Genomic DNA, 16,171 nt, shown 5'->3' with positions numbered 1-16,171 from the left:
GCAGCTACAGAGGTGTCAGTGTCATTCGCTTGGTGTTCTGCTTTGATTACATGGAAACCTCTCTAAAGAGGGCAGAGCTCAAGTCACATGTAGGTTAGCACTTTAGCACAGCTCTGCGGCAGCCTTAGTTCCAACCCCTAGACTCCAATGGCTACATCGAATGGGTTGGGCAAGATGGAGAGGAGGGGAGTGCAGGGTCAGTTCTTCAGATTCTGCCTCCCGGGCCCCTGCAGGGTTTCAGAGCCATCATCTTCCTTTTCCAGAAATTTCAGACCCAACCAGTCTGTCAATCCAGGTATTTATATGGCCCCCATCACAGTAGTCAGATGGGGAAACTGAGGCACAGGGACATTGTCTTGCCCAAGAGCTGGTCACTGAGTCCAGGTTTCTTGAGTCCAGTCCAGTGCCTCAGCCACAAGGCCAGCCTTCCTCCTTTCACAGCAGATCACTCCCTTCCAGAGAGGTTGGAGTCACCAGAAATCTTATCCAGAAATGTCGGTGCCACTTGGTCTCTTTCACAGAGGTTTTGGAGCCATCCATTAGTTCCTGATCCTGAGATTTTGGAGTTGCCAGGTCCCTTACCCAGAGATTTTGGGGTCACAGCCCAAGACACTGTTTTCCGGCCATTCACACAGAGACAGTAAGATTCTTTTTCCTTCTTCACAGGGGTAGCCCGGAAGTCATCAGATGGAGCCAGTGAGATGCTGACCTGTCAATCATACAGAGAGGTGCCATCAGGCAGGGAGAGAGAGGGGTTCGAAGGGTTTGGGGGTAAGTGGAGATGGGACAGTGCAGGGGAGGAGATGGGGCAGGGAGTTTGGGGGCCACAGGGATTTGGTGGGGCAGGGATTGAGGTGGGGAAAGCTGAGGGGTACTGAGGTTTGGGGAGGTGCAGGAGACGGAGGAGGGGCAGAGAGTTGGGTGCATGGCTCTGAAGAAACAGGTGATTGCAGGGCCTGAGGGACCCGGGACCAGTTGTGGGAATAAAGACAAAGTGGTGACCCCAAATTTACCACCTTGGTATGAGTCTGAGAGCCCTCTGGTGTCTTGTTAGGGGAGGAGGGGAAGTGCTGGCAGTGAGGGGCGGGGGGCTATCTGGGAATAGCTGAGAGAGAACAGAATTGGGGACCATCAGTGAGCGTAGCAAAGGGCAGGAAAGGGATGGGGAAGCGGATAAGAGGGGCCTTGAGGGCCCTTAATACTGTAAAGCAGGGGTCGGCAACCTTTCAGAAGGGGTGTGCCGAGTCTTCATTTATTCACTGTAATTTAAGGTTTCGCATGCCGGTAATACATGTTAATGTTTTTAGAAGGTCTCTTTCTATAAGTCTATAATATATAACTAAACTATTGTATATAAAGTAAACAAGGTTTTCAAAATGTTTAAGAAGCATCATTTAAAATTAAATTAAAATGCTGATCTTACGCCGCCAGCCTGCTCAGCTCACTGCCAGCCTGGGGTTCTGTTCACCTAGGCCGGCAGAGGGCTGAGTAGGGCCTGCGGCCAGGACCCCAGACCTGGGGGTGGGTGTTTCAGGGGTCAGGGCAGAGGGTTGGGGGAGGGGGTACAGGGCAGAAGGCTGGTGTGTGTGGGGCGTGTAGGGCAGAAGGCTGGGTGTGTGTTGGGGGTGGCGGGTTCAGGGCAGAGGGCGGGGGGTGCAGGGCAGAAGGCTGGGTGTGTGTTGGGGTGTGTTGGGTTCAGGGCAGACGGATGGGGCTGTGGGGGTGCAGGGCAGAAGGCTGAGTGTGTGTTGGGGTGTGGGGGGTTCAGAGCAGAGGGCTGGGTGTTGGGGGAGGTCAGGGCAGAGGGATGGGGCTGTGGGGGTGCAGGGCAGAAGGCTGGGTGTGTGTTGGGGTGGGGGGGTTTAGGGGTGGGGGTGCAGGGCAGAGGGCTGGAGGGTGTGTGGGGGGTGCAGGGCAGAAGGCTGGGGTGCTCGGCTCATGGGGGTGCTCCCAGCCGCCTGCCCTGAGCGGCTCACGGGAGGGGGCTGGAAGGGATATGCCCTGTTCCACCCCCTTCCCCCAGGCTCCGCCCCTACCTCTCTCTGCCTCCTCTACGGAGCTGTGTGCACGCTGCCGCTCTTCCCCCTCCCCCTCACTAGGCCCATAAGCTGATTGGCCAGGGACGGAGAGGAGGCGGGGCAGGAAAGCAGCACGCTGGGGGAAGAAGCGGGGGAGGGGGGAAGCTTGGCTGCCGCAGAACCAAGCTTCTGCCTCCTTCCCCCACAGGGGAGAGCGGTGGGTGGGGAGGCTGAGTGGGGCTGGGGGCTGGGACCGCAGCAGGGAGCTGCGTGCCACTCAAAATCGGCTCACAGCACGTAGGTTGCCGACCCCTGCTGTAAAGCTTGTTCCCATTTCACTTTATCTAGAATGAAACCCATTTAAATAAAAGCTGAGAGAAAAGTCACCACAATTTTGCAGGGACCCCCTTCCTGAGTCTCCTCCAGTCCCTTGTGCTGGAGCAGGAATACACTGTAGGCTAGTGGGGCTAAAGAGTCAGTGCCGTTTCCATGGATGCAACAGGCCAGCGAGTTTCCCAGCGGCTGTAGTGCAGCAGGGGGTGTTGTGCGGCATGAGGCCAAAGGCCAAGCACATGTGTCCATTCCAGGAAGCCTGGAGTCTCCACTAGAGTAAGGGGTGATGCACAGTGTGTGGTCACCCCAGGTACCTTGCTTACCATGGGGTCATGAGATAGGCATAGGAGGTCTAAGGCCACGTGCCTTCAGCCACACAGGAAGTTGGGCTCAGGTATATCTGCAGCTCGCAAACCTTTGTCAGCCAAACAGATTCCTTCTTTCATAACGCCCACTCTGTACCCCTATAGTAACACACACCTAGGAGCCAATCAGATTCCTCCTTTCCATCACCCATTTCTTTCCACTGTAAGAAGACACTTTCCAAGGGGCCAATCAGCTGCCTCCCCTGGATGGGAAGCCATGTTGCAACTGGCCTATGTGGTCTCCTCCCTGGCCCCTGCTGAGCAAAGCTGCGAGTGTCCCTTACCCTGATGCAGCGGGTCAGGTAGTTGAAGACAGTGGCCCTTAGCGTGAAGGTCTCGCCGTGCACCACGGAGTAGGGCAGGGTGAGCTCCACGAAGAAGGGCTGGAAGGCTCTGAGGGACACGGTCGGGGACAGGCCAAAGCCAGTGTCACCGGAACTGCAGAATGCGTTGGCTTTCCATTCTGTGATGGTGTCGGGGATGGTCACAGTCAGTTTGGCACTTCCGACGGACCTGGTAACAAAACAAGAACAAGGAGATGGGGGGAGCTTTCCTAGCTTTGTGCGAAACAACAGTGTCCCTCACAGCATCCTGAATTAACTCCCCCTCCTCCCCCCGTTGTAACTGCAGGGTCCCTCGGGAACACTGGCGGTGTGCATGCTGGTGGTTATTGTAGGCTCACCGCAGAGCGCTTCCTTCCATCCCATCCTACATCCAGTTTCGCAGAAGAATCATCCAAGTAACAAGACTGGGGGTGGGGTTCCATGGTGAACAACAGAAAATCCTCAGACACACGGATACAGAAAAGGATGAGATGCATAGCTAATAACGACTTCTGCACGAGAGCTGGGACCAAAAAGAAATTACATCACACACACACACATACACACACACACAAACACAAACACATCCCCAGGCAGATCACATAGTGATGGATCACTTTACAGGGGATTGTCTATTGTGATCCACACAATTAATTGTCTCCCAGTTATTGAGAGGAGAAGGAGTGGATGTGGTGTATTATAGAATTAGTTAACTTACTTCCTGTCTTTCCTCTACCTGCCTATCCATCCCTCATGCTTGTCTCTCTCTAGTCTATCTACAAAAGGTACTCAATCAATCACACAAGGAAATAAGCACATCTCATGGGTGTCTGAGCAACTTCTTCTGAGTGTCTGTATAACCCAGTTGACCACACTCACCACATCCCATAATCATCACTTACTTTACTGGAACTAAATCCCAAATCCACGTCTCAGGGAAATACTTCCGGATGGTCTCCACTGGGCCATGATCCAAACGATCGATGTGATCGAAACTGAGTGCATATCTCGGTGCAGATGTACGGTCTTTTTTAGACATTAGGGGTGCAGGGTGTGGCGAAGGGAGAGAGGACATAACATGTTAGATCTTATTCTAAACCATGGCACTTTGTTTCCAGTTAGTGATAGACCTGATCCTAAACCCAAGATCTAATAACCCATCCTCACAAACTTCAGCCATGTTCAGACCCAAACTTAGACCTGTCTCTGCCTGCAACCAATTATTCTCTTCCACTTGCTACTTCCAGAGTCATCATCTTTTTAGAACCTTTTTCAAAGCCATTGAAAAAACATCTCTATTGCCCTATTGTGATCTCAAACTGTCTGCTTTCTAAAGACTTCTGCGCCCCTTACAGGGGTGGGATGGATGGATGGACATATTTGTTCCCCCACCTCCAATCCCAGAGTGCATGGGAAGCCCAGATGTAATGACTGTGTTGAAGCAACCCCTAGAGCCCTGCCTATATCCACTTCAATATGGAATTAGCCTGTGGAACTCACTGCCCCAAGACATTATAGATGCAGTAGCTGAGTCAGATTCACAGCGAAAAAAATTGTGTTTGTATATGACTAAGAGTAGCAGCAACACTAGTGACATCAGTTAGGATTCACAGGATCAGGGATATCAGTTCTCGTGCATCAGGATACAAGTTGATAAGAAGCCATAGGCCAGGAAGAAATTTGCCCCAGTGAGGTATATTACCAAGATTTTCCACCTTACTCTGAAGCAGCCACCATTGGCCACTGTCTGAAGAGGGATCCTGCACTAAAAAGACAACAGTGCTGATCCAATATGGTCAGGAGGCAGGACACTGACATATATAGACCAGTAGTCTGATGTTTTACAGTAGGAATGGGGACATTGGATTAGAGGGTCAGTAATCTGATCTGAAAAAAGAACAGGAGTACTTGTGGCACCTTAGAGACTAACAAATTTATTAGAGCATAAGCTTTCGTGATGCATCCGAAGAAGTGGGCAGTAGCCCACGAAAGCTTATGCTCTAATAAATTTGTTAGTCTCTAAGGTGCCACAAGTACTCCTGTTCTTTTTGCGTATACAGACTAACACGGCTGCTACTCTGTAATCTGATCTGGTTACTCTTCATTTCCACTAGTTAACTGAGAGCATAATTAACACTAATATTTAGCCATCTAATCTCAGAGCTCTTCACAAGGTTGTGTAAGTATAATTAGTCCCCTTTTACAGATAGGAATATTAAGGCACAAAGAAGTGAAATGATTCATCCAAGGTCAAGTTGATGGGACAGCTAAGAATGGAGAACATATTTCCTGCTTCCCAATCCTAAACTCTCCCCCTGGGTTCACACTCCCTCCCCATTGAACCTGGCTCTCTTTCTGCTTAGTTTTTTTCTCTAGCACTTGCTGGAAGGTGAAAACCTGGAAGTGGAAATTGTCCTGTTCCAGGTTGAGAGAGCTGCAACCAAAGTCAACAAGATTTAGCAGCTGTTTTTTGCCAGTGCACCAAATCTACATTAGGGGGTGCAAGGTGCCACTGCATCAGTGTAGTTACAACAGTGCATATTTCCTTAGCTGGTGGAAGGTTAGCAAGCAGGTGGAGCAAGCAGGTAGGTGAGCAAGCAGGTGGAAATGGACCAGATTCCTTTTTGAGGACTGACGTTAGTGGATTTCGGCCAGCATAGCTGAGATCAGAGTCTGGTCGAATTGGTCTAATTTCCATGCAGAGGAGAGGGTGAAAGGGAGGGGAGCAGGAAACGCACCTAACGGGGGGTATAAGCAGGGTAAAACAAAGCAGGCTCTTTTACCGCCAATACCAGCCCTCGTAGGTACATATGTTCTACTGTACATTCTCTCCATGCAGAGTCTGGGCTTCTGGAGCTTGGTGCTGGTGAAGACTTTTAAACCCATCGCCTGTAAAAAGATAACCCAGCCATGTGGTAAAGTAAACCATACGTCAGGAGATAAACGTGCCGTCTGGACTGGATCGGGTTCTGATGGGCTTATCACAGTGCAGGGATGGGTCACTGCAAGAGCAGATACTAAGGCCTGAGAGGTCAATGCCAGTGTGGCTGGCGGGAAGCCAAGGGCGAGATCTATGTCAGTGAAAGGCGCCGGACCAGCAGCTGGAGACGGACGTCCTCTGTGTCCTCAGAGCAGGTTCATCAGAGGCATGAGCAGTGCAAGCTTCCACTGTGCACTCAGCCCCTGCCGGCTTGCCTTGGACCTGCCCTGGAGGGAGTTCAGGCTCTCTGGCCCAGTCCATCCCCTGCCTCTCTACTGAGATGCCTAACAGTCATTGTCAGGTGTGCTGGGGTTTGGCTGATTTGGGAGCGAGTCCCACTGGGAACAAACCTGAGATCCTGCAGGACACCAAACCCTCACCAGCTGGGGCTGGGTAATTACCCTAGGTGCTGGCTCAGAGCAGCACTCCGCACATGTGTGCATGCGTGTGCGTGTGCAGATAAAATGGAGACTGGAACTTCATTGAGACATACACAGATGGGATAGAGAGCGTGTGGGACAGGATCTCTTTGACAAAATGGCTGCAGAGGCTGAGTTGCCCAATTCTGGGCTCCATTTCTTTGTCCCAGCTGTTAGGATGTCTCCTTGTCATGTTTAAATTAGTGATGGGAAACCTCTAGAGTTCAATGGTGGAGAGAGGCACTCAGGCCTCAATGCTGGGGGGTTCCCATCTGGGGTTTCCTGGACCAGCTTTAGTTATTACCTTGAATGTGCTGGCTAACAAGTACCCAGCTCAGACAGCATCAAGTGAGGAAATCTTCCGAACTAAAAGCAATTTCACACACTAAAGGGAGATGTGGCGCTCACCTTGAGAACATTGTAGGCGTCCCCTTCACTGTCAGGAGAAGTGGGTCTGTAGATGAATCCATTTAAAATAATGTTGTCGAGTTCCACACAAGGGTTATCAAGTTCTTCCTCCAAATGGTGCTCCCGGTAATTATAACCCCTGATCTCCTTTACCGGGAGCAAATCATACACCTGTGGGGACACGTCTTGATGTCAGTGACCACAGGCCCAATAATAATAAACCAGCGTGTGCCTCCTTAGTGATCAAAGACAACTTGCAACACATCCATGCATGCAATCCCAGTGACCAAGGGTGACCCTACAAACCCTACAGTAACAGAGCAGAATGTCTGATTCCAAGGCTCAGCTCTGACTTTTCCATAATAACCCAGTGTGTGCTGACTAGTGCTGACCAGTGCTCACCAGTAATAAATCAGTATGTGTGGTTGTGTCCTCACAAGTGGCCCCAGAACTATAAACCACTGGGTGCAGCAATAGTTTTCATGAGGGCCCTACATAATTCAAGCAGTGGGCGCAGCCCCTGTGCTGACAAGGGACCCTACAATAACAGACAGACTGCTCTGCCCTAGCTCTCACGAGTGATTCTCGGCACTTTCCAGACAAGACCAGCTCTTGCACCTGTTGATCACTGGGCCAGGCTGGTGCTTACAGAGTTGGGTGAGAGCTCAGCTTCAGGCTTCATGAGGAGGACGCTCTTGTCCACAGCATGGACGGCGCACAGGGAGCCCGGGGAGGCTCCGATCCGGAGGTGAGTATTAGAGGCGGGGAGGCCCTCGGCCGGTGAGAAATGTAAGTTGACCTGCAAACCCAGGAAAGGAGTTAGAGGAGCTACTTCTCCAGGTACCTTCACACTCTGCCTCGCAGCACAGCTCAGTCCTAGAACCGCCACACACAGCTCTGTCAATGCCCCTGAACTCTGCCCTGCAGCCCCCGCTATTCCAGTCCTGGCTCCCCACACAGCTCTGCCAATGCCCCTCAGTCCTGCCCTGCAGCCCCCCTGCTATTCCAGTGCTGAGCTCCCCACACAGCTCTGCCAATGCCCCTCAACCCTGACCAATGCAATTCAAACATGACCAGCAGTGCCCCCATACGTCAGTTCTGCTTCCACCCTCCATAATTCTGCCTATGCAAATTACTCCTGATGTGCATTCATCTCTCATATTCAATTGCTGATCCATGGTCAGTGCCCAATGGGCTCATGGAGCCATTGAATATTTCCTGAGTCTTCCTTTAAATTTGCAATTCCAGGTTCCACAGGTGGGCCATTGTCCATGAGGTGAATGCGAGTTATAGAAACCGGATGCTCACCTTATTGGCAAAGCAGTTTTCAATCTTGAAATCTTCGGAATTGGCGATAACGTCCCCGCTGGGTAAAGTGGTGTATACGAGTACCCAGGCCAGGGGGGCGATATCAGGCCCCACAGGGAGGCTCAGCTCAAACACCTGGATATCTGGCAAACAGAGAGAGGGTGCGGGGGCTAAGCTATAGAGAATCAGCTCCAGGGCCACACATTTCCCTAGGCTCCCTCATTATGGCTGCAACATCAGCCACCCTAAAAAATTCGCTATCCAAGGGTAAGAGTTTTGGCGCATACTTGAGGCCTTTGACTCTTACTGCAAACACCCGGTGCAGGATGTTCAGGTGAGATGGGTTTGGTGGATCTCAGCATGTCCCTTAAATCCATATCAGCTAGAGTCTAGTACTGTCCTCCATCAGTGCAGGACCCCCATGCCCATGCAATAATGAAGGCGAGGAAAGACATGCATGTACAGGGGCTCTGTGCGGAGGGTTGTGCACACAGGGCTGCAGAGGGGGTGGGATTCCACACTCCTGCTCCTCAAGGTGGAATTTGCCCAGACAGCCTGAATCAGTCAAACTGGGAATCCCTTGAGACTGCCATTAATGAAATGAAATCCTAAATGAAAGGTTCCATTTTTCAATTCAAAACAACTCATTTACCATTTCCCTTCAATTCTATTTAAAAAGATTAAAGCAGCTCAAAAGTGAAATGGTTCAGTCACCCCCAAACAATTGTTTTTTGAGGTTTCTGGTTTGGCCATCAAACAGGAAAATCAGTTATTCACACAGCTCTCCTCACGTTCTCCATCCCCCATGGGATGCACCTCGGTGCCTGCCCTCACGATGCCTCCTTTGGCCATCACCTGCCAGGAAGAAGAAACCCTCCTGTTACAGGGGTCCTGGTTGGAGGTGGGAGATGCTCACGGGGGAATGCTGGGGGTGGAGGGTGTCTATACCGATGCCTTCCTATGGGGAAGGAGCAGAAAATCCCGCAGAGCCATACAGAGTCCCAGACCCAGACTGGAGTTTACCGGAACCTCGACCAAGTCAGAAATTCTCTCTCCCTGCAGAAACCATCCACTGGCTGGCCAGTTCTGCATTTCCTTCACTGGCTTTTACATGCAAATGTCAAGGTCAAGTGAATCTGGCCTCGGGGCACTTTGGTGACCTGGGACATATATGGGTGTCTGGCCTCCAGTGCTGTGTCATGTGTACGGAGGTAGAGGTCACTAGGTCCGGGCTTACCACATAGTAAAAGATGATTTCCTTCTGCTCCCCCACAGCCTCTGGCTTCAGGATGTAGTGCACCCGGATCATCTCACTGGAGCCGCAGCTTAAAGTCTGAGACAGGGGCTCAATTTTGAGAAAGCTCTTACTCGGGGAGTAAAAGCGTGTTGCTGTGTGAACGGCTTTACCATACACAGGGGTGACCCAGTCTCTGTCGTAACAGTTCAGTTCAGATTTATGTTTTGCCTGATAAAGAAGAACATTTTTACATCAGACCAAAAAGTGAGTAACAAGTCTACTAGCATTTCAGAAGGGAAAAGTGGGTAATTTTAAAAACATGTTCTTGGCAGATTTTTCAGTGCACAGTGCATCGATCTGCATTTTCCATGCTCGTATGGAGAGAGAGAGATGGAGAACCAGAAGGAGAGCGACAAAGTGTGTGCAAGACACAGAGAGCAAGGGACAGACAGAGAGAGAGCAAGACAGAGAGGAGGAGACTGAAATTCCCAGCCAACAAACTCTTTCTTTTATCTCCTGATGGGCAGAGAGATCAATAAACCCACAGACATCTCCCCTGAAACTCAGTTGGTGACATCTCCCATCCCCTAGCTCCCTGGATTCAGCCGCTCACGGTGATTTGAATGGAGGTGTCTGTGAAGTTGACAGTGTCTATGAAAAACCAGACTCGTCCCTCTTCATTCGTTATGTAGTTGGCTTTGTATTTGTTTTCCCCTATGGAAATCCGGATTGTTTCGTTGGCGATTGGAGCATTGGTCCCATTCACCAGCTTCACCTAAAGGAACAAATCCAATCTCTGTTGCTTATACGAGGCAGGGAAAGCAGTCCTCACACTCCTAATGGCCCTTTGCCCACATTATTCCCATGAGGCAACTCCAGAGGGTGTTTCTTACAGAGCCGACCAAGGGCCAGGTGTGTGTGAATGTGCTGGGTGAGTCTGAACCACCTGAGGAGTGTCCTCACAGAGTGTGTGATTGGGAACATGGGAAGGACTGTGCTGGCCAAACCAATGGGCCTTCTCCTCTGTATCTTGTCTGTGACAGCACCAGGGGGTCAGTGGAAGGTGCTGCAATTCCCACTAATGGCAAGGATACCGCAGCATGTGTAGAGGCAGAGGGAGATGGCTCCTGTTCCCGTGGTTTGTGATCCTCCCACGTTTTCCCTTTTCCATTTGCAAGTTCTCATTCTCCCCAGACAAGCACACTTGTGTCAGGTAATTTCCTGGGCTCTCAGAGGTTCCCTACCTGCCCGGAGAAGGGGATCCCTGGTATGTAATGAGAGTCCACCTGCTCAAAGCTGATTTTGCTCATGGTGCCTGTGATCTCACTGGAGCCTGTCCCAGTTAACTCCACCCCTGAAAGAAAACACAGCAAAGAGGGGCTTGAACTAATGCACTGACCTGCAGCACCTCCAGATGCTCCAATCCTGCCCCACGTTGTCCAGTTCTGCCAGTGCCCTTCAGTGCTGGCTTGCAACGCCCACTGCTATTGCAGTGTGGCCCCACAGCTCCAGCAGGTCAGCATGATGCATACCTGTACCCTCTTCCGTGATCTTGCCTTCAACCTCAATTTTCATCTCATAACTCTTTCGCTTGAGCTGGAATATTTTAGTCTTTACCACATTGGAGACACAGCCTCGAACGTCTGCCTGAGCCAGAGACCAAAAAGGAAATTACCATGGAAATCCCTGTACAATTCAGGTCCATGTGAAACAGGAACAGATACTCCAGCACCCAAGACATTTGCCTACTGCTTGGTTTGCCTTAATCCCATCCTCTTATTGGCTTGATCCGGCCTGACTTCCTCTCTTCCCTTCTTCCTCAACAAACCAATCAAGGCATCTCTGGTCCCCAGTGACGTATCCAACATGCTGCCCTCTCTGATGCACTTCACCCCAAATTCTCCAAGTTACACACCTGGTTCCCTGATTGTTCAGATTACATCCCCTAGATCTGAAACTTCCCATTAGTGTGATAAATCTCATTGTGTCTTTTATCCACTCTTGGAATCCTCTCTCTTTCTCCATGCACATTCTTTCTCTCTTCCTCCTTCTCTTTCTTTCTCTTTCTTTTCCTCCAACTATCTCTGTCTAACCTACCTCTATTTTCTCTCTTACTTTCTTCTCCTTTATATTCTCCCTCTCTCTCTTTATTGCTCTACCCCATTCTCGCTACCTCCTTGCCCTGTCTCTCTCTTTTTTCTTCCTCTTGAGTTCTCTCTCTCTTCCAGATCCTACAGTTCCCTCTTGCTTTCTCCTCTGCTCTGTTCCTGCTCCCCTCCCCATCTCAATCCCATTCACTGATACAAAAACCTCTCAAGGTCTTCTCTTTCCCAGCTAGAAGAAATACCCATTTGGGGTGAATCCTGATCTGACTGATGTCAATGGGAGTTTTGCCATTGATTTCAATGGTGCCAGGATTTCACCCGAGGGGTTTTTCTTCATAATTTATATCCCCCAGCCCTGGTCTCACCTCCTTCTAACCAATACCTCCCTCCTGTGAGACAGAGCCCAACCCAGAACAAAGAATCCCAGCTGAGGTCTAACAATCCCCTCTGACAGACACAGATCGCCCTCCTCAAGACAATCGCTTCCTGCCTATGGGATGGGCCTTGGACTCACCTGTCTGGTGAATTCCTCACACACAGCCTCGGCCTCTCTTCCATAGCAGTGTGACCTGGACTGGGAGAATCTCCGGCACACACGGACATTCACCAGGCCGGGGACAGGGGTCCCATAGGTGTATCTGAAACCAGAGAGGGGTTAAAGAGACACAAGGTGCTTAGACAGGGAGAAAGAATCAGTCAGAAGAGGCCTTTTGGGGCCCTTTATACCATTGCCCCTGAGGACTCTGTTGCTGGTTTCCTAATGTCTAATCTCTGGAGCTTGGTCTAGTCCTGTTTTTCAGTGACTCAAATGATGGGACTCCAGCCATTTCCCAGGGGAGATTATTCCATTACCCAGCAGGCCTGCCCCATTAGGAAATGTTGCCTGATACTCAGGCTCCTCTCCTCCTTAATCAGTTGAGTTTCCCTTCTCCCGGCTCCCTCCCATTTGGCCACACCTTTCTGGTACGGAAGAGCCCAGACTTGCAGACAATATTCCAGGTGTAGCCTCCTCAGAGCTGTGGGGCCCAGAGCTGAACAGTGTCTTCCAGGTGGGGTCACACTAAAGCTGTATAGAGAGGGATTATCATCTCCTGTCACCGCTACACGACACCTCTGCAGCACTGTTTTCAGCTCCAAGCACCTCTTTACCCGAAAGACATTGACAAATTGGAGGGTGTTCAGAGAAGAGCAAGAAATATGAGCAGGGAGCTGAAGGGAGGGATTTATGAGGAAGGAAGGAAGGAAGAGTTAAATCTGGCGAGTCTGGTTACGGGATGTCTAAGTAGGGACGTAATTTCTGCCTACAAGTGCCTGAAGGAGGCATCACCAAGGGCGGGGGGCAGGATTATGTAAGGGGGCACGTTGAGGTCTGATTAGGAAGGATGGAAGGATGTTAAGAAAGGGGAAATTTGGGTTGAATAATGGAGAAAACCTTTCTGAGAGGGAGCTGTATGAGGCTGAGGCATCGTTTCCTGGGGCAGGGGGAGGAGCCCCATTTCTTGGGATCTTTAAAGCTTGGGCTGGGTGCAGATTAGACAGTAGGGAACAATCCTGCCCAGGGCCCCTGGGGATGGAGAGAAAGTGACCCAAGAGGCCTTCTCCAGCTCTGGTTTCTGGGGTAGCAGCAGGAAGGCAATGGTGGACGAGCACAAAGAACGGAGACTCAAACCCCGCTACTCACAGACCACAGACGGCCACTTTCAGCTCCTCATTCTGGATGGTGATTTTCTTGGGCAGCTTCACCGACACTTCGTACTTGGGCAGCACTGAGGGGGAGAGAAGGGCCAGACGTTGAGCAGAGCAGAGGGAACACGTGTACATCACTGTCATTTCCCCACTGAGTGACAGACACAGCCTCTCCCTCTCCCACCCCCAAGGCATGGTGCCAAATCCTCAGCCTGCTATAAATCACCACAGCTCCATGGCTGGCAGTGCAGCTGTGCCAGCTTCCACCTGCTGAGTATCTGGCCAGGGACTGTGGAACTGAAGAGAAAGACACCGTAACCCTGCTCCCCTCCCCTTTGCTCCCCTTGCCCAACCCCAACCGCCGGCTGTTGTTGCTTTAGAGGCTGTATTCCAAACTATGCTACGCAAGTGATACCTAGTGAGGGCCCGACTCCCCAGTGCACCATCGTCACTCACCAGATTTAAAGGGCCACATTCACTGTGTGCTCTGGCTCGTGTGCTGCTCCAGTGAAGCAAAGCAGCCATAAGCCCGGTTACTTTGCGTTCCTGGAGTGGTACAAAGCAGACCGACTGCACCAGGGAACCGGGCCCGAAAGTTCAGCCATTTTAAACGTATCCCTGAGTGAAAAGAGTCGGATAAAAGCTGTTTCATAACACGGTAAAAGCAAATATTGTTTCCTGCTGACTGAGCTCACAGACTGCATTCGCCTCCTGGCTGGGCACTAGACTGTCAAGTTTCAGCCCCAAAGTGAATTTTCTCAGCAGTTCTGAACTAACTGAATGAGGGGTAATAATGGGAGAGAGACACTGGTGGGGGTGGGGGGGGGGGAAGAGTGGAGAGCAAACTCAATAAGAGCTGCTGTAGGTATAAGGCTCAGGCAAAAGCCAGCATGGCTTGGAGTGGCACATGCAGAGGCATCCCAAGCAAGGAGGTGACAGTCTGTCCAGAGCCAGGTCACACTGGGGCACTGGAACCAGTGAGATCGGCCCAGTTGGAGCACAGGCTGGTCACTGTGCCCGCACTGCCATGCTCACTGGTGTTCGGAGCTCTGCGGGTTTGCCCTACAAGAGCACTGCTTTAAAGCCCTTCAGTTGCGACACCATGTGGTACCTATCCCGCAGTTCCCAGCACAGACCCCAGAAGCAGTGGATTCTGGGAAGTTTCAGAATGCCCTGTCGGACAGCAGGGAGAGGAGTAGTGGAGCCACCGTTACTGACCCGTTCAGAATGAGCTGGTTCTTAGGCTTGCTGAGAGGAAGCTCTTGGAATGCTTGTAAGTGGCTGGAGCATCTCTGTGGGACGATTCACAAGTGGTCGGGGTGGGGGCTGGAATGGTACATTTCCCTAGACTAGACAGAGCTGTAATTTCTCTCTCCTTGAGTGATTAGTGGCAACCACTATAATTAAGGTTGCAAAATGGGTTCTTTGAGAATCTACCACTCCTGCTGGCCTCGTTTTCCTTTCCTCATAAACCTTCCGAAAGATTGTCCTTTGGGGCTGATGTTTTCCAGGCTTGGTCTCCAGCCAAAGTGTCTTTATTTATTTATTTTGAACATTTGAAGATGTTCTGGGTGTCAGGGGCTGCAAGGACAAAGGTGTGGAGACCCGAGTGGGAGAAGGGTAGACAGGAGAGGTGAGTTAAGCCAGTTTCATTGGCAGAGCACAGGAGGAGCAAACTGTGCCACTGTAATGCAGCATGCACATAGTTCGTTCTGCATCCGTACCATATACTGCACACAACTGGTAGGAAAGACCCTACACAAAAATAAAGCTGCATTGTACTGAGGCTGGAATCACAGCCCAAATCCAGTAGGCCTGAGGAATAGGCCTTTGTAGTCAGATCCAGATACTCCCGGGCTTACAGTGAACAGTGACCCTGGCAGTTCAAGTGCTGAGGAGAAACCTACACACCACTGGATGGGGGCTCAGATCCTGATCCCTTAAAGCCTCCAGTGTTTTCCTGGCCCATTCCTCAGATCTCTCTTCACTCATCTACACCCCAGACAATCCTGAACTGGATTTTTGTGCCTGGAATGGATGAATCCCAGACGGTTGCTCCTGCTTCCAACACCCCCACCCCAGCACGAGTGGGACCCTTCCTTACCATATTCCTCCACAGTAAAGGAGTGTTCGAGATTGGTCCCCGACTCCTTCTGCACCACCACGTTGTAGGTGCCTTGGATGGGCTCGGAGGTGAGGGGGAAGGAGAGCTGGGTGAGGCCCCCATTTAACTCCACCTCTCGCCACTGATACACGCGGTTCTTCTGTGGGTCCTAGAGGTGAGGAGAGCACAAGGTCATTTATAGGCAGGGTGTCTACACGGCACGAGGCTGCAGAGCAGGGCAGCTGCAGTCCAATGTTCGGCAGAGATACAGGATATATACGATCATCGCCCTCTTCTATAGTTGAGGTTAGGGCACCTGGTGGCTGGCTCTGTACTTTCCCAGTAGTCTGTAAGGATTAACCAGTCAAGTCCTGTGCAATCAGCGTGTGATTAAACAGCCAGATACCAGCACTGAATCTACTCCATTGTCTGCCTACTGATCAACATGCCCACGGCCGCATGGAGTGGGAAGGAGGATGGGAGAGAGCAAGGCTAAGAGACCAATGCACAGACGCAGGATGCGGTGAGTTTCTCTGTGCCTGGGAGCTTGAATGTTCTATTTGCAGTTTGAGAATTGGCAACTGCTCTGGTTGAGGATTGAAATACTCAATTTACCACTGGGGCTGAGAAAACCCTCCCCATGCAGGTATGTGGAAGGCAATGGGCTATGGAAATGCTCATCTGGGCTTAAATATGTTGCTGTTTTAGGTTGCTACTCAATGCACAATATGTATGGGGGATGGGGAATGTGGGGGCCAATCTGAATAAATTAGACAAGGGCCTGAGTATGGTTTGGGGCAAATTTGAAGGCAGGTCCGGAGATTGGATCTGAAACCTCATCTCTGTAAAAGCTGAGTAATATTAATTACAAATAGATTATTAACA

The 16,171-nt window shown here is 50.9% G+C and overlaps 1 protein-coding gene across 1 annotated transcript in view; it reads right to left on the bottom strand.

Annotated features, from left to right (window-relative positions):
* LOC128843419 (alpha-2-macroglobulin-like) overlaps positions 1-16,171 on the bottom strand; it is a 133,744-nt gene that overhangs the window by 98,921 nt on the left and 18,652 nt on the right. Inside the window, exons 6-20 of the mRNA XM_054040246.1 lie at positions 15,287-15,455; positions 13,178-13,262; positions 12,011-12,134; positions 10,924-11,038; positions 10,636-10,745; positions 10,005-10,166; positions 9,392-9,619; positions 8,946-9,009; positions 8,155-8,297; positions 7,496-7,645; positions 6,847-7,017; positions 5,823-5,928; positions 3,942-4,065; positions 3,001-3,229; positions 583-709 (exon numbers count right to left, since the gene is read on the bottom strand). Coding sequence (XP_053896221.1) covers positions 583-709; positions 3,001-3,229; positions 3,942-4,065; positions 5,823-5,928; positions 6,847-7,017; positions 7,496-7,645; positions 8,155-8,297; positions 8,946-9,009; positions 9,392-9,619; positions 10,005-10,166; positions 10,636-10,745; positions 10,924-11,038; positions 12,011-12,134; positions 13,178-13,262; positions 15,287-15,455 — 2,107 coding nt within the window. The remainder of the gene's footprint in view (positions 1-582; positions 710-3,000; positions 3,230-3,941; positions 4,066-5,822; positions 5,929-6,846; positions 7,018-7,495; positions 7,646-8,154; positions 8,298-8,945; positions 9,010-9,391; positions 9,620-10,004; positions 10,167-10,635; positions 10,746-10,923; positions 11,039-12,010; positions 12,135-13,177; positions 13,263-15,286; positions 15,456-16,171) is intronic.

This window comes from Malaclemys terrapin, chromosome 1 (genome assembly GCF_027887155.1).
Source record: "Malaclemys terrapin pileata isolate rMalTer1 chromosome 1, rMalTer1.hap1, whole genome shotgun sequence".
NCBI lineage: Eukaryota > Metazoa > Chordata > Testudines > Emydidae > Malaclemys > Malaclemys terrapin.
This window is presented reverse-complemented; position numbering and strand designations above follow the sequence as displayed.